The 20,326-nt window shown below is 47.1% G+C and overlaps 1 protein-coding gene across 2 annotated transcripts in view; it reads right to left on the bottom strand.

The window, feature by feature from the left end:
• Nucleotides 1-20,326, bottom strand: part of TBC1D16 (TBC1 domain family member 16) — a 305,823-nt gene that overhangs the window by 232,384 nt on the left and 53,113 nt on the right. For both annotated transcript variants that reach the window (XM_040330437.1, XM_040330436.1), the window contains exon 2: nt 7,159-7,366. In XM_040330437.1, coding sequence (XP_040186371.1) covers nt 7,159-7,330 — 172 coding nt within the window. In that variant the 5' untranslated portion in view covers nt 7,331-7,366. The remainder of the gene's footprint in view (nt 1-7,158; nt 7,367-20,326) is intronic.

Genomic DNA, 20,326 nt, shown 5'->3' with positions numbered 1-20,326 from the left:
GGCGCAGCCAATTTTAAGTATGGACGTCGGGACCGCGTCAAATTTTATGTTGATTACGTTGTTTGCGTAAGTCGTTCGCGAATAGGGCTGTGCGTAATTTACGTTCACGTCGAAAGCATTGAATTTTTGCGGGTTAATTTGGAGCATGCGCCGTTCGTAAAAAGCGTCATTTACGTGGGGTCACAATAAATTAACATAAAACACGCACACATCTTCCACATTTGAATTAGGCGGGCTTACGCCGGCCTATTTACGCTACGCCGACGCAACTTTGCTCAGTGAATACTGCACTTTGCTGTCAAAGTTGCGGAGGCGTAGCGTAAATAGGATACGTTACGCCCGCACAAAAATACGCGCTTCCTACATGAATCTACCCCAGGATTCTCAACCAGGCAGGTTGAAGGGCTCCAGTGTATTTGCTTGTTTGGGATGAAACTGGCTTTTCAGTTTCCTCATTATTTACTAAAAGTCCACTTTGGGACCTGGAGCCCGGGAATTTCTTAGAGATCCGGGTGGGATGAAATCCTCCAGTCCTGGATCTGGGTTTTGAGACTCAACGGCACACTGATTGTTCAGGTGTGTGGGCCTGATAGTAGAATCAGGACCGGGGGTCTAGGCTCTACCCTCCTGAGGAGTCCAGGATTGCTAGGGAGAACTCAGAGGGTGCAGGTGTGCACTGGAGTAGCCAGAGAGTGCAAGCTGCACTGTCAAAGCCAGAGTCCCAAGTCTGAGGGTCAGAGCAGTGAGGGGCTGCCATCTATATGGACGGTGTTGGCAAGGGAATAGTCTATAGGAGACAGATGAGAGCCTGAAGTGGAAGGCCTGAGCAGCACTGCTGTATGTATAAGCCAGGAGGCTGAATTTATCATTGTTTTGTATGGACCCCCTGCGACGGAAAAACTGTGATTTTGGTTTTCCTGAACTTTTCTCAACAAAAGTGGGCCAACAAGCCCTGAAATTGAATTTCTGGAGTGGATTGTTCTCGCTAGTGGGTGCTACACTTGAGCTAGACATCCCCAATGCCGCACACTCCACAAGCTTGTACTTTTGTGTCACTTATGGTTTCTGCCTATTTCTCCAATCCCGACGCGTATTGTCACATCATGTGACTTCCCTGATGAAGACACGTGATGTGACGATACGCTCCGGGATTGGAGAAATAGGTGTAAACCGGAAGGGACGCAAAAATACGTGCTAAAAACCACTTCAAACATATGTTTTAAGCGGTATTATGCTATTTGGGATTTTTCTGCCACCTTTACCACCCCGATAGAGCTAACTGGAGAGGAGGCTGTAACCACCGACTCCATTGCTGCATCTGTCCATAGAGGAACCCTCTGAAGACCCCTGTCTGAGGCATCAGATCTAGTTCATGATGTAACCTTACAGCAGTAAAGTGAGGGGCTAGTGCACATTTGGGTGACAGCACAGCAGATTGGCCAGGCATCGGTCAGTTTTGGTTCACGGCAGGGCTGTGGAGTCGGAGTCGGAGTCGAGGAGTCGGAGTCGGGGGGAATTTTGGGTACCTGGAGTCGGAGTCGGAGTCGGCAAACAATGCACCGACTCCGACTCCTACTAAATTTAGATTGGAATAAAAAAAAAAAAAAAGCAAGTTTAAATGTCCCAATTCACAAAAAGTTATAATTAATGACTTCTCTACTGTAAGAATAAAGACCAATGCATGCAGTGCCTCACGTAACCGCAAAACGAACAGGTTAAGTGACCGTGAAGAAGCATGCTTTTCATGTGCTTCACTATATGGCACGCAACGCACAATTAGGAGCTGCAATACTTCTACTTTCCATAGTGTTGTGTTCTGCTTTTACAGGGAACGCAGCGCCCATGGGTAACCTAGCCTCTCACTGATAAGGGATTAAATAAATATGTTTTTTGCAGGACTAGAGAGTGAGACACTTGTATAAGTGAAGGGAATGGAGGGCCAATAGTTCAAGACTGAAGCTGTAAACCATTGGAAAAACTGCTGTCATTTAGGCTATAAAAACTTGTAAACTCCGATTGTTAGCTTAAACTTTAAACATGACTATGGGATTCTCCTAGGAAAATCACGTTTTATAATAAATGCCCCTTCCTGGATCCTCCCACTGCCCTATGTTTTTTGTTTTTGTTCTAAAACAACCAAATAATGTGGTTTGTATTTTTGAACTGGTAAAGATCCTGTTCCTGATGTTTATGCCTGCTGCTACTATCCAGCCACTTGATTGATTAAAGCGGGAGTTCACCCATAAAACAATCTTTCCCCTTAGATTCCAGCTCGTTTTGTCTAGGGGAATCGGCTAGTTGTTTTAAAATATGAGCCGTACTTACCGTTTTCGAGATGCATCTTCTCCGTCGCTTCCGGGTATGGGTCTTCGGGAGCGGGCGTTCCTTCTTGATTGACAGTCTTCCGAGAGACTTCCGACGGTCGCATCCATCGCGTCACTAGTAGCCGAAAGAAGCCGAACGTCGGTGCGGCTCTATACAGCGCCTGCGCACCGACATTCGGCTTCTTTCGGAAAATCGTGACGCGATGGATGCGACCGTCGGAAGCCTCTCGGAAGCGGCGGAGAAGATGCATCTCGTAAACGGTAAGTACAGCTCATATTTTAAAACAACTAGCCGATTCCCCTAGACCATGGGTGCTCAACCTGTGGCTCTCCAGCTGTTGCAAAACTACAATTCCCATAATGCCTCAGCCTTTGGGAGACATGCTTGTACCTGTCAGCGGCTTGCAATGCCTCATGGGAATTGTAGTTCCGCAACAGCTGGAGAGCCACAGGTTGAGCACCCATGCCCTAGACAAAACGAGCATCCATCTAAGGGTAAAAAGTGTTATGTACGGGTGAACCCCCGCTTTAATAAAAAAAAAATAATAAAACGTTGTTTTCATTGTGTTTGTCTTTTGCTTAAACTGTGCAATACAGTAGACTGTTGGCTTCCCAGCCAGTAGTCCTGTGGTAGGTTGCGTTTCTTTCCCTCAAGGAATGTATAAAATACATTCGCATATTAATACAGAGGAGTCGGAGTCGGAAGTACATAAAACTGAGGAGTCGGAGTCGGAACATTTATCTACCGACTCCACAGCCCTGGTTCACGGTGAAGGGAACATCACATTAATCAGATTTGGATTGTTTTACTTTATCTTGCCCAGGAGCTGAAATTGTATTTTATATTCTTCGGGACTGGACTACACCTGTGTATTTGAGCCCAGGAGTGGTTCATTCGATGTTTTATCATGCGATTTGATACTGGAAGCGTCAAGTCAAATCGGTGCGACACCGACTACATCAGAGTTGCACTGATTTTGAAAGTAGTCCTTAGTTACATAGTAGGTGAGGTTGAAAAAAGACAAGCTAATCAAGTCCAACCTGTGTGTGTGATTATATGTCAGTATTACATTGTATATCCCTGTATGTTGTGGTTGTTCGGGTGCTTATCTAATAGATTTTTTAAACTATCAATGCCCCCCCCCCGCTGAAACCACCGCCCGTGGAAGGGAATTTCACATCTTTGAGCGATCCGACAGAACGCCACAACACATCCGTTTTCTGCATGCTAAAGTAATGCTCTGTCATTTCAACAAAATTGTGAGTACCCATTTGTCTTTTACCAATAAAAGCTGAATTTTTAAACGGTACTACACCATCTTGGGACCCCTTCCTTCTTATTTTTTCCTGTAAATGGGATAAACACTGAGAGCACCACCAGGACGTGGCCTTTGCCAGAGTGCTGCACAGTGGCATACACTGTGAATGCTGCAAACCCCAATAGAGGGCACAAATCTGGCGAGTGTGGTCCATATAGGAGCACAGATTGGAGTGGATCACTGTGTGAAGCATAGAACTAGACATTCACAACAGCATGAAGCACTTTTTCTATTTTTTTTTATTTATTTATTTAATTTATTTATAATTATTGGCACTTAATTTTTTCTTTGTCATTTCTCACACCTTTGGAGTGGATATCACTAGCCTTTGTAGCACAAGGTGCGCTATTTTATTATATATATTTGTTTTGATAACTTGGAACTGCGTTTTTATCGCAGCTGCTCAAGCAATCTAATTCATCTATTTTCACTTAATTGCATTGCTATTTACACACACACACACACACACACATTTTGGATATTGCCAGCATTTTCCTTGACTTTCCGTACTAGGATTTCAAAATTAGGTTTCATTAAAATGCACCAATTTACCTGTATTTGATTATATGTCACTGCGTTTTTCACTATTAAGTACAGGCGCCTGCAACACTATTTACCACATCAGCACTGCACTTTAAAAGCTAGCGCCATTCCTACTTCCATCCTCTCTCAATTTCACATCTTTGCAACACTTACAGTAAAGAACCCTCCATGTAGTTTAAAGGGGTTGTAAAGACAAAAATATTTTCCTCTTAAATTAAAGTCTGACAGTAGCTGATAAAGTAAAAAGTAATGTTTTGCATTATAACTAGTTTGATACCTGTTGAAATCTAGCTGTTTTATTCACCTCCGTCACTCCTGAATCATTATTCTCACTGACTTCCTGGTTTGCGGTGCACATTCATTCTTGCTAAATCACGGCCTAATGGGAACTACAGTTCCCATTAGGCTTAGCCTCCATGCCTGTGAGGGATAAGAGAGCATCTTCACGCAGGGCTGTAGTCATAGGGAGGGGGTGAGCACATTCTGCTTTCCACCATGCAAGACGGCTCAGATGCTGGTGGAAAGCAAGAAGAGGAGTGACAGGAAATGGAAATTTCAAACCTGGATTACTGTATTTTGAAAATTCAAAAAGAAAAACAAGGCAAGTGATATTAAAATGCTCTAGCTTACAGCAATCAATTGATCTAATAAAAAACAAACCTTTAGTGTTCCTTTAAGGTTAAACCCCTTTTCTCCTCATTTTAATGAGCGGCCACGTGTGCCATTAAACTCCATTCCGCGAAAAAGTTTTATCCCTATTGTGGGGTCACCAGTACGGTATTTATAAATTGAAATCATATCCCCTCTCAAGCATCTCTTCTCCAGAGAGAATAAGGTTAGTGCTCGCAACCTTTCTTCATAACTAATTTCCTCCAGACCCTTTATTAGCTTTGGTGTCCTTCTTTGTACTCGCTCCATTTCCAGTACATCCTTCCTGAGGTCTTGAGCCTAGAACTAGACAGCATACTCCAGGTGCGGCCGCACCAGTGTCTTATAAAGTGGGATAATTATTGCTTCATCTCTGGAGTTAATCCCCTTTTTAATGCATGCAATATTCTGTTTGTTTTGTTAGCAGCAGCTTGGCATTGCATGCCATTGTCGAGCCAATCATCTAGTTCTTGCACTACTTTTTGCAAGTTCAAGTGCGACTTGCATAGAAAACTGTGCATGAAGTCGCACAGGTGTCTTCCAAGTCACACCTAAAGTTGCATTGACATGCGACTTAGAAATTGTGTGATTTATAAAGCCGCGTTTGGTGTGTACAAAGACTAAACATCCAATAAAAAAAAAACGGCTATTCATAATCTTTTATTCAATGTACACTGAGCTGCACAGCTCAGCAGACATTACCTGCACACTGTGGTGGTTCTGGAATGAATGATTTCTGTGCTGATAAATGGGAGTCATGTCATCCCTGCTGGCCAATCAAGAGGTCAAAGACCTGACACCTGGAAGTAGTTGTCAGCTGACAGCAGCAGCTCCAACAGTCGCATCTCTGAAGGCAGAGGCATGTGCCAATTTCTGTTTTACCCTATCCAATCGCAGGCTGGGGGGGCAACAAAGTGACCTAGTTGTATTGTCTAATCATAAAAAAAAAAAAAAGTGAGATCACCAACCTGTCCATACCGTGTAGCAGAGCTGTGTAAATTTCAGAACTGGTTGTACAGATTTACAAATTCTTTGACATGTAAAACAACTCCCATGTACCGTATTTATTCGAGTATAACGCGCAAAATTTTATACCCAAAAAAAAGATCAAAGTTTGGGTGCGCGTTATACTCGAGGACTTTGTCCCCGCCGCTGCTACCGCCGCCGCACACGCCGCTGCTACCGCCGCCACCGCCGCTACAACGTTAATCACGCGGCGCGGGGGAACATTAGACAGCTTTCGTTTGAATAGCTGTTTTCCCTGCCGCGCGTAGACACTCCCCCTTGGACGGATCTGTCCAATCGCGAGCAAGGGGGAGTGTCTATGCGTGGCAGGGAAAACAGCTGTTCAAACGAACGCTGTCTGTAATGTTCCCGCGCGCCGCACGCTCAGCCTATCAGCGGCCGCAGCAATGTCCCGTCGCGGCCGCTGATAGGCTGAGCGCACTGTGAGTCACCGACCCCCAGGAAGTGGAAGAGACCGGGACCGGAGAACGGGACGGCGATATCGGAACAACGGGGGATCGTAGGCAGGTAAGTGAAAGTTTATTTTGTATAGTTTTACAGCCCGGGCACAGCGGGGGTTAAAAGTTTTAGCTTAGAGAACTCCTTTTTAAAGGTAAGGGCACATGGCTGGACATACAGGGGGCATGGCTGGACATACAGGGGGCATGGCTGGACATACAGGGGGCATGGCTGGACATACAGGGGGCATGGCTGGACATACAGGGGGCATGGCTGGACATACAGGGGGCATGGCTGGACATACAGGGGGCATGGCTGGACATAAATGATTTTTGGCAATTACAATGATTTTATACCGATTTTTAATTGAAAATTAGGGGTGCGCGTTATACACGGGTGCGCGTTCAAGGGCATAAATAGCAGTTTAACAAAGAAAACATGCTCTACCACAAATTATTTGGAAGACTAGGAACAGGTGCTCTGGCCCAAATGCCTTTGGAATCTAGCAGTAATCTTCTATTATAATGAAGCCAGCTATTCGGCAACATCCATTGCATCAATTCTTTATTGGCTACATGGCAGGATTAAGCAAGTAACATGCCAACGCATTTCAGCCATAGCCTTACTCCTAGCACGAGTAAGGCTTTGGTGGAAATGCATTAGTATGTTACTGCTGTATCTTGCCATTGAGCCAAGAAAGAATTGATGCAATGGATGTTACTGAATAGCTGGTTCATTATATTAGAACATAATTAGCTGTTAACCTGCAGTTCATCTTTAAGCTACATCTGCATATATTTGTATACTCTACTTATACATAAGATTGGGTATAGAACTTAATAATATGCAACTGTGCTCACCAGGATGATGTGTTGAAACATCTTGCAGTAGCTCTCGGGGATGTACACACACATTATTTTTCGAGAATATTATCTCTCCATCTAGTATAGAGGATGTTCCTCCGTCTGAGCCAAGGGTCAGGAGGTCGGAAGCCTTGGAGGAAGCACGACGAAGAAGCTGTCCCAAAGACATGGCAATAATTCCATCCTCTGTTAACCTTCAAACCTACTGTAAAACAAACAGAAAACAGATCACATGTAAGGCACCAAGTTTTAAAAGGGGTGTCATTCATGTATAGAACAATTCCAAGCCAGACACATGCTCAGAGGATGCATGCACATTTATGCTTTAATTTTGAGGTCATGTGACTGTTTGCCCAACCACAAAGACTGTCGCCTTGAACATGCAATTGTTAGTCAACATGGGCCAATATCAAATCGTTAACATGAAGCTATGTTAAATACCGGTAGTCTTTCTAGGATGGCTAAATTAAGATCACTTTTGAAATCAAATTCATTTGTGCTATATACAATATATCTCTCCCTGCAGTCAGACTGCCTACACAGAAAAATATATGCATTTTTTTTTTTACCAGCTAGGTGCACCAGCAAGGGTTTAAAAAAAATCTCTACTGGCAGCACTTAGGAAGTTGGACTGCGGTTCTCACATATAAGCAGCAACTCAACTCTCCAACACACCCCCCTTGAACAATTCTTTAATCAGCAGCTTCACCCATGGCACAAGACAGATGTGATCAGATGAGCAGTGATCAGAAGGGCATGTTGGAACTGCAGGAGAGGTGGACCACTGCTTGTATGTGAGAGTCATGGTCCAACTTCCCTATGTGCTGGAAGTACAGGGATGTTAAAAACTCTTGCCTTTAGACAAGTAAAAAAAAAAAAAAAAAAGGCATATTTATTATTGAATATGCAGCCTTCTTGCGTTACCAGAATAAAATAAAGAGTCCCATTGGCTTTAAACATCCACCTTTTCTGCTGCGTATTTCTGCAGGAGTGAAGAGAACCTGCTGGCTGAGGATCCTGCAAAATCTCACACTTCTGGGAGTATCAATTTAATATTCTCAAGATACAAGCTGTGGTTCCTTCTGCCAACCCCTATATCACTACAGACGCAAAATAGTAATGTAAACCCTAATGTCGCGTACACACAACCATTTTTAATGTCACAAAAAAAAAAAATAGGATTTTTGTACTCACCGTAAAATCCATTTCTCTGAGTTCATGGACAGACACAGCAGCAATTGACCTTAGGGTATTATCCTTCCTTTCAGGAGATTGACTAGGCAGAAACTAGCACGTTAAGTGTTAAACACTCCACCAGTACAGTACCTCCCAGGGGGCGGGTCCCCCGGGTACATCCCACTCTCTGCCTCATGCGTCCCCAAGCAGTGTAAAAAAAAAAAAAAAAAAAATCGAGGGGTGGGAAAAACACAGCAAACCAAACTTCACCCCAAACAAATCAGAGTCCCTCAACGGAGGAACTTCAACCTTAAACAGCCACCTGTAAAACCATGCGGCCAAAGGAGGCATCCGAAGATGCACTCACATCCACCTTGTAAAATTTTGAGAAGGTGTTGACTGACGACCTGTAAAACAGACGCTTAATGTCGGAAAGCCCAAGAGGCACCAATCGCCCTGGTCGAATGCGCTGTAACCGGGAAGGGGGGCGCCCGCCCCTTTAGGGCATAGGCCTGAAGCACGACCTGTCTGATCCACCTAGAAATGGTGGCCGACGAGACCGCCAGACCCTTCTTAGGACCAGTCACCGACACGAACAGTGAGTCCGATCTCCGAAACGGAGCCGTAGCAGACAAGTACACCCGTAGGGCTCGAACTACGTCCAAGGAATGTAACGTGCCTCCTTCGGGTTCTTCGGCCGAGGACATAAAGATGGAAAAACAATGTCCTCATTAATGTGAAAGGCCGAAACAACCTTAGGGAGGAAAGATGGCTGCAGCCGCAGCACCACTTTATCCCTGTGGATGACCAAGTAAGGGGCCTTGCAAGACAGTTGAGAAACCCATCTGACCGAAGTAATTGCCACCAGAAAAACCACCTTCTGGGAAAGAGTCAGTAAATGGATTTTCCGAATGTCCTCAAACGGAGCCTCTTGAAGCACCGAGAGAACCAAATTCAAGTCCCACGGAGGCAGTGGAGGACACACAGGAGGGGCCACATGTCGAACCCCCTGCACAAACATACGCACCAGGGAGTGCGCAGCCAAGGGTTGTTGAAAGTAAACAGCCAAGGCCGAAATCTGACCCTTAACCGTACTTGAGGCTAGAGCCTGATCCACTCCACGCTGCAAGAACAGCAGAATCCGGGACATCACGTATGTACGGGGGTGCCAATTCATCTCCTCACACAGAGATGTAGGCCTTCCACTTACGATGGTAAATCTTCCGTAAAGTAGCCTTCCGTGCTCGTAGCATGGTAGAGACCACCAAGTCCGACAGGCCTTGATCCTTCAGCACCTAGCTCTCAACAGCCACGCCGTTAAAGCCAACGTCTGTAAAGCAGGGTGAAAGACAGGGCCCTGCGACAGAAGATCCCCTCGCAGAGGCAGACGTCTGCCACCAGACGCACCAGATCCGCGTACCAGGGATGGTGCGGCCAATCCGGAGCGATCAGGATTGTTGGTATCCCCTCAGCTTCCACTCTGCGCAGCAGGCGAGGAAGAAGCTTAAGAGGAGGGAAGGCGTAGATTAGGCGATAGTGACCCCATGTCGCCACCAACGCGTCTGATGCGTCCGCCCACGGGTCTCTTAACCTGGCCACGAACCCCGACACCTTCCGATTGAGACGTGACGCCAGAAGATCCACGTCTGGAGTGCCCCATTTCAGACACAGACTCTGAAACACAACGGGTGTAGCGACCATTCTCCTTGGTCTAGTGTTTGGTGACTTAAAGGGGAGGTTCACCCTAAAAACGACTTTCCCTTATTACACTGGCCCCCCACATTACAATACGATTATGCCTATTAGTTTTTTTTTGACGATGTACATACCTTAGTACAGCTATTCACCCGTGGCTTCTGGGTTGCGAGTCCCGCGGGAGTGGGCGTTCCTAACATGCTGGTGATTGACGTTTTGACAAAAAACGAGCTCCCCCCGTCGCGTAAGCCGCGTCACGATTGGTGAAAGGAGCCGAACGGCGATGCGCAGTATAGCGCCGACTCGCCGTTCGGCTCCTTTCGCCAATCGTGATGCGGCTTACGCGACGGGGGGGAGCTCGTTTTTTGTCAAAACGTCAATCACCAGCATGTTAGGAACGCCCACTCCCGCGGGACTCGCAACCCGGAAGCCACGGGTGAATAGCTGTACGAAGGTATGTACAGCATCAAAAAAAAACGAATAGGCATAATCGTATTGTAATGTGGGGGGCCAGTGTAATAAGGGAAAGTCGTTTTGAGGGTGAACCTCCCCTTTAAGTAGTCCGCCTGCCAGTTCTGCACCCCCGGAATGTACACGGCCGACAGAGCCGGAACGTACTTTTTGGCCCACCGTAGGATGTGCGCGACTTCCGCCGCTGCAGCCGAGCTCCGTGTGCCCCCTTGATGATTGACATACGCCACGGCCGTGGCTTTGTCGGACTGGATCCTGACCGGTCGGCCCTGCAGACCCAGAGACCACTTGGAGAGGCACAGCCTGATCGCCCGGAGTTTCAGGACATTGATTGGCAGGCGGGACTCCTCCCGAGTCCAGCGCCCCTGGGCTGACTGGACACCCCAGACACCCCCCCCCCAGCCGAAGAGGCTGGCATCCGTCGTGACCACCGTCCAATGGCACGCCAGAAACGATTTCCTGGACCGAAGTACCGGAGATGTCAGTCACCACACTAGGGAGGACCTGACCGGAACCGCCTCGAAGGAGGCCACCATCAGACCCAAAACCTGCATGCAAAAGCAAAGCGACGACCACTTCTGGGTCGCCAACCGCTGCACCGCAGATCGCAGTGTCTGTAGTTTCTCCGTTGGGAGGAAAATTCTCGTCTCTGAGGAATCCAGGACCGACCCCAGGTATTCCAGACGCTGAGACGGTACCAACACTGACTTCTGGACATTCAGCAGCCAACCGAATTCCTGGAGGGTCTGGCAGGTGATAGACACATCCCCCTCTAATTCTGAGCTTGAAGAAGCTCTCAGGAGAAGGTTGTCCAGGTATCCTACAATAGCGATCCTGCGCTGCCTCAGCAGGGCCAGAATCGGAGCGAGCACCTTGGTGAAAACCTGTGGTGCCGAGGCCAGGCCGAAAGGGAAGGCCACAAATTGAAAGTGGTCCTCTCCGACCGCGAAGCGCAGAAATCTCTGGTGCTTTGCGCATATGGGGATATGCAGGTATGCGTCCTTGATATCCAAGGACGCTAGAAAATCCCCCTGATGGAGCGGCGCCCTTCCTTCTTGGGGACTACAAACAGATTGGAGTAAAACCCCTGAAACCGTTCCAGTAAAGGAACCGGCACAATCACTCCCCTGACCAGCAGATCCTGAACAGCCCCTGACATGGCCTCCCGACATTCCGGAGGAAGCTGGAGGTTGTAAGGAAAAAAATCTGTTTGGCAGACAAGAGAGAAACTATCTTGTACCCCGAGGAAACTGCTTTTCAAACCCACCGGTCGGAAAGAAGAGACCTCCACCGAGCCACGAATTTGCAAACCCGGCCCCCCACCCGAGATACGGGTGGGGGCAGACCTTCATGCGGAAGGAGGCTTATCCGCAGGCTTGTTGGGCTTGCGGAACCAGGGGCGCTTCTGCCCTTCAGCGGGCGCCTTAGCGCCCTGAAAACGTTTCCTGCCGCACCAGGCGGACGAAAAAAACGCTTGGGGGCAGTAAAGGAGGGCCCCTGCTTACGGCGAGGCTCCTTACCGTTACCCGATTGTGGGAGCAGAGTACTCTTACCCCCCGTGGCATCTTTTATGATGTCATCCAGAGACGCCCCAAAAAGCTGTTCACCCTTAAGGGGCAAGTCCACCAAGACCTTTTTAGAAGACTGGTCCGCAGACCAACACTTCAGCTACACAAGTAATACCACTGCGTAGGTGGAGGCCCTGGAAAGCAGGGGAAGCGTATCCAGGGCCAACTCACAGACACATTTTAGGCCCTGCACCAACTGGTCGGCCAGCGCCACACAGTCCTCAGAGGCATTATGCGCCTCCAACTGCTGAAGCAACAACTTTTCCTGTTCGGTAAGCGTCTGACACTAGAGCCCCAGCCAAGATCGGTCTCACCACCGACCCCACCACTGTGAACATGGAGCGGGCCACAGCCTCAGCTCTCCTATCTGCGGGGTCCTTGAAAGTGGGAGCCCCTTCCACAGGCAACGTGATCGCCTTGTACAGTCTGGACACAGGGGTTCCACCGACGGAGGGGAGGTCCACTTTTTTAGAAAGTCTTCCTCAAACGGGTAACAGACCGCAAAGCATTTTGGAACAGAAAAAAACTTTCTGCGGCCGATCCCATTCCTTGTACAAAATTTTGTCCAGATAAGAAACACAAGGAAACACTTTTGCGGTGCGGGCCGGCTTACGGAACCCAAAATGGACCAGCATCTCTGATGACTCCACCGAATCCTCAAGTTTCTGAGTATCCCGCTCCAACAAGCGCCTTTTCATGTGCTGACCCTGATGCAGAGTCATCCTCACTGTCCGTGTGGACTAGGCCCTGCATCCTCTGACATTATGGAACCAGGGCCGGACGCAGGCCCGATTCTGTGTCAGAGACATCCCCAGAAGAAGGCGGGGGAGGGGATGCTTTTTACCCCCCCTCTGGCCACTCCACGCTTCGATCCTGGCAACAAACCCCTCAAGGACTTCCGTCATAGCATCCATGGAGGCTGCACAGGGGCACTAAGGGTTAACTCCGGCATGTCAGGGGGAGAAGCCTCCGGTTCGGACGCCATGCTGACCCACTCTAATGCCACCCTTAAGCAAGACCCACAAGCCACCCTCCCTGCCTCAGCAGAGAGCAGGGGACCCCCCAAAGGACTCACCACCCGACCAGGCTGTATCGCTGCTGTGAAAGCTCAGAGCATTGCCCGTGCTGTGCCTTCCCTCAGGAAGTGTGCTGGAGCCATTCGCGCCGTTATTCTGGCCACTAGAGGCAAAAACCCCCTCCAAAATGGCCGCCGACATGCAAAAAACAGCATGCGGGCTACAAGAAAATGGCCGCCGATTGTCAATAAAGGTGGCCGGCACTGGCAAAATGGCGGCCGTGCACATTGTAAAACACCCACAGTTAAAAACACAGTAAAAACAGCAAAAACGTACAGGACCCTACAGGTTCCCCCCCCCGCACACACGGCATCACTAAAAGTCACACAGCACCCCCAACAGCAGCCGCAGCCCCCAGCCACAGGACGGAGCCCCGCAGGTGGACCCCCCACCTCACGGCCGACCACCCAGAATGTGGGGAAGGAGGAAGAGGAAGGGAGAGAGGAAAGTAGGGCGGACCCCCGATCAACCTCCCCGGGAATGCACCAGCCAAACCACCATGCCAAGGCAAGGGGATGCTACTTACCCATCCTGCGACCACCGCTGGAGGCATCCCAGACAGAACCAACGTCCGCGCAGTTACGGCATGGCTGTTGGCCCAGCACACTGTGACACAGACATAGAGACTGGTCATATGTGTGCCCCTGGAGCGTATAGCTCACCGGCCACCCCTGGAGCAATGGGACATGTCGTGGACGGCCCAGCGCGTAGCTCAAGGCCGGCACACGCTCGATGGCCGAGCATGGGGGGGGGGGGGGGACTACAAGCATCGAGGATCCAGCCTGTCACCCAGTCGGCAGTTGATTGTAGATCTCAGCATCCAAAAATGCAGGAAAAAGAAAAGAAAAAATCTCCAGAGCACATGGGCCCAGGCCATGTCATCTCCTTTTGCTAGGCAGAAAAAAAACGAAGGCTGCATGAGACAGAGTGGGATGTACCCGGGGGACCCGCCCCCTGGGTGGAGTTTTTTTTTTTAACACTTAACGTGCTGGTTTCTGCCTAGTCAATCTCCTGAAAGGAAGGATAATACCCCAGGGTCAATTGCTGCTGTGTCCGTCCATGAACAGAAGAGAAAAACAATATTTTTTTCAACGTGATTCTTGTCAAGTCTGCCTTGCATACACACGATCATGAAAAAAAATGCTCAGGCAAAGCGCAGTGACGTACCAGGGGAAGTTCCATTCGAATGGCGCCACCTTTTGGGCCGATTATGCAAAATTTCCCTTCTCATAACTTGTTTCTGAGCATGTGCGTTTGTTTCCCCGTCGTTAAAGCGTACACACGACCGTTTTTCACGACCAATTTAATTTTTTTTATTTTTCTCGTCATGAAAAACGGTCGTGTGTAGGCAGCATAACAGATTGAGCCCCTGAGCACAGTGGAGGACCAGGGACCTGACCATTCCTGGGATTTTGTAGGATCTGCAATTTATTTTAAGCTGAAAGAAGTCTGCTGTCCGCATATTGGCTAGGTGGAACGGTACAGCTAGACAACTCCGTAGTCAGCTAGACTTTCCGCAAGAGAAACAATTCTAGGCCAAACTTACACATTGATGCCCAACTCACTGCTGCTTCAGCTGTGTCTCAGGTTAACAGAGAACACAGGTACTATACAATGTACTTTCTGAAAGCAGAAATTAGGGCTTTTTAGAACAAACTGTGAGCAGGCAGGCTATTATGGCAACGTCTCTTCTGCAATAAAATATACCTATCTGCCCGCTTGCAGTCTTCTGCCACATATACTGTAAACCCAGCTGCATATACACAGCTCAGCCTTCATTGCTGGCATGGTCCCTGTGTGCCGGAATGACCGACTCCTGCTCATGGAAAAAAGATGCCAGTGTGGAACCTGGACCGTTAGACGAGGTACATTTATTGCTTTTAGTTTGACTTTACCCACTGGCCTAAAACTAGCATGTGTCACACCCACCAAACAGAGTTACCGAATCAGTGTTTCAGTCCTTCTCCCACAAGACACGAGTTCTTCCCTTAGTCTCCATTCACACCTAGGCGTTTTGTCGCCTGTAGTGTGACGCCGCAGCAGCCCCGAGATGCTGGAGGGAAGATTACGCATTGCCCTCTATGGAGATGGTTCACATCTCCACGCCGAACGCCTGCCGCCTGAAAAAAAGTCCCGGACCTTTTTTTCAGGCGGCTTTCGGCATAGGTGATGTGAACCATCTCCATAGAGGGTAAGGCTGCATTCACAATCGCGGTACAAAACGCCGCAATTTGCCGCGATTTTGTACGCCAAGGTGTGAATGCAGCCTTAGAGTGGAACTAAACCTTCCTATTTTCTGCCAAGGGAGCTGCCATCTTGGCCTCTATTTGATCGTCAACTGCCATGTACTGCTGCTGATCCCTTATGACACCAGGTTTGGACACTTGTTGAGAGCACAACCACTGTGACAGTTACATTCCCACACCTGCCTGGAATGTAACTTTTTTTTAAACTGTTAAATTAATGGGTTGAGTTCCACTTTAATGGCTGCTAGTCACAACACAAGAGGTAGTTTGCTATCGACTATAACATGTGCCCAATGCCTGCTGCCAATGACAAGGAGAGAGTGAACCTGATAGGGAAATAGTGTCTCAGCTTCCTTTTCAGGCTCTGTCAACTATCAATGTCACTGGCTGCTAGAAGGCTGTCGGCTGTGAAGCCGACAATGTCCTTACCAACCAGTGACAGGTGGGGAGGGGAAGAGGTAGTGGTGGCAAACAAGCCTTCCACTACACAGCACACAGAGACAGACACTCTGCCTGTCTCTGTACCACAACTTTGAGATGGTCTTAATTACCTCCAGGTTTCGTCATCTGCAAACTGACAGTAATTATTTTAGAATTTGGTGCAAATGTCAGTATATCTACTGGAATGGTTGGCAAAAGCAACAATAAACGTTTTTTTTTTTAGTTTTTTCAGACAAAAACATAAAACTCTAAAAAATGGTTGTTTGAAAAATTGGATCGGCATTCAAAAAAATACAGTTGTTCTAGTCTTATCTTTGTAGGTATGGGCAGTTTTTTCCATTTTTGGTTGCACTGCTCTAGTTGCAGTCTGAAATCTTTGTGACAATTGTGACAGAAAAAGATTTGGGTGGCTAGAAGAAACAGCTGTGTTATAGCAAGTTGGGGCCAAGCTGCTGCGACAAGAGCCAACAAAAACCTGGATGCATTAAAAGGCAAAAGAAGCATGAGGAGAGGACTTTGGCCTTTAATCAGCCTCACTTTGTCAATACAACACAGCCCTCTTTGACAAACATTAAATTGGGAAGTCTCCTCTGGTACATCGATCAGCACTGTGATAAATAACATGCCACACACACATCTCAGACCCAAGGAAAAGAAAACCATGACATGGTATCACCACATCTAAAATCAGAAACCTAAAAAACAATAAAATCTACTGAAGGTACTGCAAATACTAGGGATTGTCCCGATATCACTTTTTTAATGTCATGTGACAGTGGCACATGTCAGTAGTTTTTATTTATTTATTTTTTTACAATTTATTTATTTTTATACATTTTTACAATACATTTTTTTTTTTTACAATGCTTACTTTTTTTTTAAGGGGGCGGGGGGGGGGGGGGGAGTGTCCGTGTGTTTATTTTATTTTCTATTATTTAACAATTATTATTTTTTATTATTATTTATTGCAATTTTTTTATCAGCCCTGTTGGGGGGCTTTGGCAATATATCAGGGGTCTTAACAGACCTTTGACATCTCCCCTTTGAGACAGGGAAATGGACTGAGGACACAGGTTTTCCAGTCCCTTTCTCAGCAGCCTCAGCTGCACTGAAAATGAATGGAGAGGAGCCAGCGACTCCTCTCCCTTCATAAACTGAAACATTGTAAACACAGGTTACGATGTTTAAGTTATGTGAATGGACAGTCGGTGATCACTGACTCTGTTCATTCGAAAAAGGAAGAAGCTGGATTTACTGGCTCCTATCTCTGCTCTTCATCCTGACAGATCGAGGGGGCGGAGGAGGAGGAAAAGGAGAACACAGAGGGGGGACAGCAGCACAGAGGGGGACAGCAGCAGAGGGGGACACAGAGGGGGACGGCAGCACAGAGGGGGACGGCAGCACAGAGGGGGGACAGCAGCACAGAGGGGGACACAGAGGGGGGACGGCAGCATGGAGGGGGACGGCAGCATAACAGAGGAGGGCTGGAGGATATGGGGACAGTCAGTGGTGATTGGTGCAGCTTTGGGGGCAGTTACAAGCACCAATCACTGCTTCTCCTTTAACCACTTCCTTCCCAAGATACGTTCCAGTACGTCCTTGGGTTTCAGTGGTTATACAGGGATGATGCCTGCACTTACAGCTGGCGATTATCTGTAAAGCAGAAGTTATCCGAGTGGCTAATCAGCCACTCAATCACTTCTGTGGGTGGCAGAAAGGGGTCCCACCCTCCTCCCGCCATAGCCTCTCCGGTCCCATCGCGGTGGCCGGGAGCGATAAGGTCAGTGGCGACGGTGGCTCTGTACAGAGAGAGAGGAACTGACATGGTTTACTTCTCTCTGTAACCCTGGAAACCGGGAGCGATGAGCTGTTTGTCACTTCCGTTTCAGCCCCTTTGTTTCCCTGGCAACCAGCAGCCAGGGAAGCAACCGATCAGACCAATCTCGGTCTCACTGGTTGCAATAGGGGGCCAGAGGATAGATTTGGGGTCTAATAGAGCTGTCATGGTCCATGTTATCATAGCAATAAAGTTGGTCCAAAAAATAATGACCATTCCTACGTGCGAATGCATATGTTACTCCCGCATGCAAATGTAAACGGTGATCGCACCACACACACATGAGGTATTTTTGCGAACGTCAGAGCGAGAGCAATAATTATAGCACTAGACCTCCAGTGCAACTGTAAACTGGTAACCTTTTTAAGTACTGTAGTTTGCCGCCATTCCACCGGCAGACACAATTTTTAAAGTGTGACATGTTAGGTATCTATTTAATCAGCATAACATCTTTTATAAAAGAGGGCCAACTTCAAGATTTTTATTAATTTTTTTTATTCATAAAAGTGTTTTTTTTTTTTTTTCAAAATAAAAAAGTGTTTGAAAAACCGCTGCGCAAATACCGTGTGACAAAAAAATTGCAACACCAATCATTTTATTCCATAGGGTCTATATATATATATATATATTATATATATATATATATATATATATATATATATATATATATGTTCCAAGTAATTGTTCAGTGTTCCGTCACGGACAAGGACTAAGAGAAGGCGGTGCTTTGTTACACTGCATGACCGCCGACTAGACTACATATCACAGCCCCTGAGATCATAAGGCTGCAGATGGGAACAGGCTGCGCCGGGAGATCAGGTACATGAGGCAGGGAGCTTTCCCTGATGGACAATTAAACCCCACTGCAGATGCCTGTAAACCCCCACAGTAAATGCAGCGTTACATAATTGATGACAGTAAGCTGAGGCATGCAAATGGGCACAGTGAGACTGCAAATGGGCATTGACGACCCTCTTTTCCACTTACAGTAGCTGCTGCATTTCCCACCATAGGCTTATACTCGAGACAATAAGGTTTTCCTATTTTTTTGTGGTAAAATTAGGCGCTTCAGCTTATATTCAGGTCGAGTATATATGGTAGTTAAAAAAAAAAAGACAACTTATATTAAAAACAATTCTGATGATTAAAATAGAACTAAAATGGCATTTTAGTCAAAAGACTAAAATACGACTAAAACTAAAATAGAAGTGACGGGGGTGGTAACCAGGATGTGACATCACAGGCTGGCGGAAACACTCCCATCCTGGAAGGGCAAATCGCTGGGCGGTGTGGCAGCAATCTAAGTAGATGGAGCGATAAGAAAAGCCAGTTGTCTTGACTACATGTTTCGGAGCACACCCCTTTATAAGGTAAATTTTAAGGAAGGAGTCTCCCCAGTTGGCAGATTCAAGCTTTGAAAGATTAAAAGGGGACATATTTCTAGATGGGATGGGGGACTTCTGTTGAAAGTGGAAGACTGGGTTCACATATATGCGGCTGCGGAGTGTTTCTGTTCAACGGTTCAGGTGCAAATTCACATCTGAACCGGACCCAAAAATGAACAGTACCCTTTTTAAATGGTAAACATGACCCCATTAGGATTTCCACAAGAAAAGAAACAAAGCAGATTCTTAAGCCAACCACAGTCATTCTGTGCTAATGGGGGGGGAATGCCTCCTGTGGAGCTATTGTGTTCTCCAGATAGGGGGAGATGTCCTGGCTGAGAGAACACACAGCGATGGCCGCTGGCAAAAATTGCACAAAAAATCTGACATGCTGGTTGTACCCAAATTGATTGGTACAATCAGCCTACCCATAGATGGTTGGAATTTTGGCCAGTTCAGCAGATTCGAACCGTCTATGGCTAGCTTTAGAGCTGAAGATGTCTGGACCATTAAAGCTTAGGCAAGCCTTTTTCAACCAGGGAGAAAAGAAACATTAGAATACTAGTCAGTACCAGTATTTAAAAGTTGCATTTGCTTTGGAAGAATTAATAACCTCTATTGTTGGGTGTCCAACATATGTGTGGCTGTTACTGCAATATGTAAAACCATTATTTTAGTTTTTTTTACATTTTAGAATGGGGTGCAGAATTTTAAAATGGTGCCTTAACTGAAAAAAGGTTAAAGTGGGGGTTCCGCGGTCCGTCTTTTTTTTTTTGCGAAATGTATTCTTTTAATATTGCCAAGCTTGTACTCACATGTTTAACGTTGCTACTCCTCCGCATTCTTAATCGCATCAAATCTGTATTCATAAAAATCGCTACAGGAATTTTCCATTTTGCTTGTGGGCAGCGTGAAGCCCACAAGCAAATACTTCCGGGAAGCGGTGAATGATGATATCCCAGCATTCACCTCTCTACCCCGCGCATGAGCAGTGTTGACGGCGAGCGGCGCCGTCAACACTTCTCCGTTGCCATCACAACAGCCAGCAGTAATAGTGGTACAATCAAAGGATATTGTTATGTGGTCCCGTGCAAGAAAATGGTTGCTTCTCCAGGTGTATTCAGGTGAATGGCATTATTTACCCGTTTGCCATCAATTAAAATGGCGGAATTAGATCTGCCCTCGTCACGTGACCTGCTTCTTGAGTCACATGACGAGTAAAATCTTGCAAGATTTAGTCTTTCAGCGTTATTACTAGTCTCCTGGAAAG

This window comes from Rana temporaria, chromosome 12, assembly GCF_905171775.1.
Source record: "Rana temporaria chromosome 12, aRanTem1.1, whole genome shotgun sequence".
Classification (NCBI taxonomy): Eukaryota; Metazoa; Chordata; class Amphibia; order Anura; family Ranidae; genus Rana; species Rana temporaria.
The sequence above is the reverse complement of the archived record's forward strand: the minus strand, read 5'-3'. Positions and strand labels throughout refer to the sequence as shown.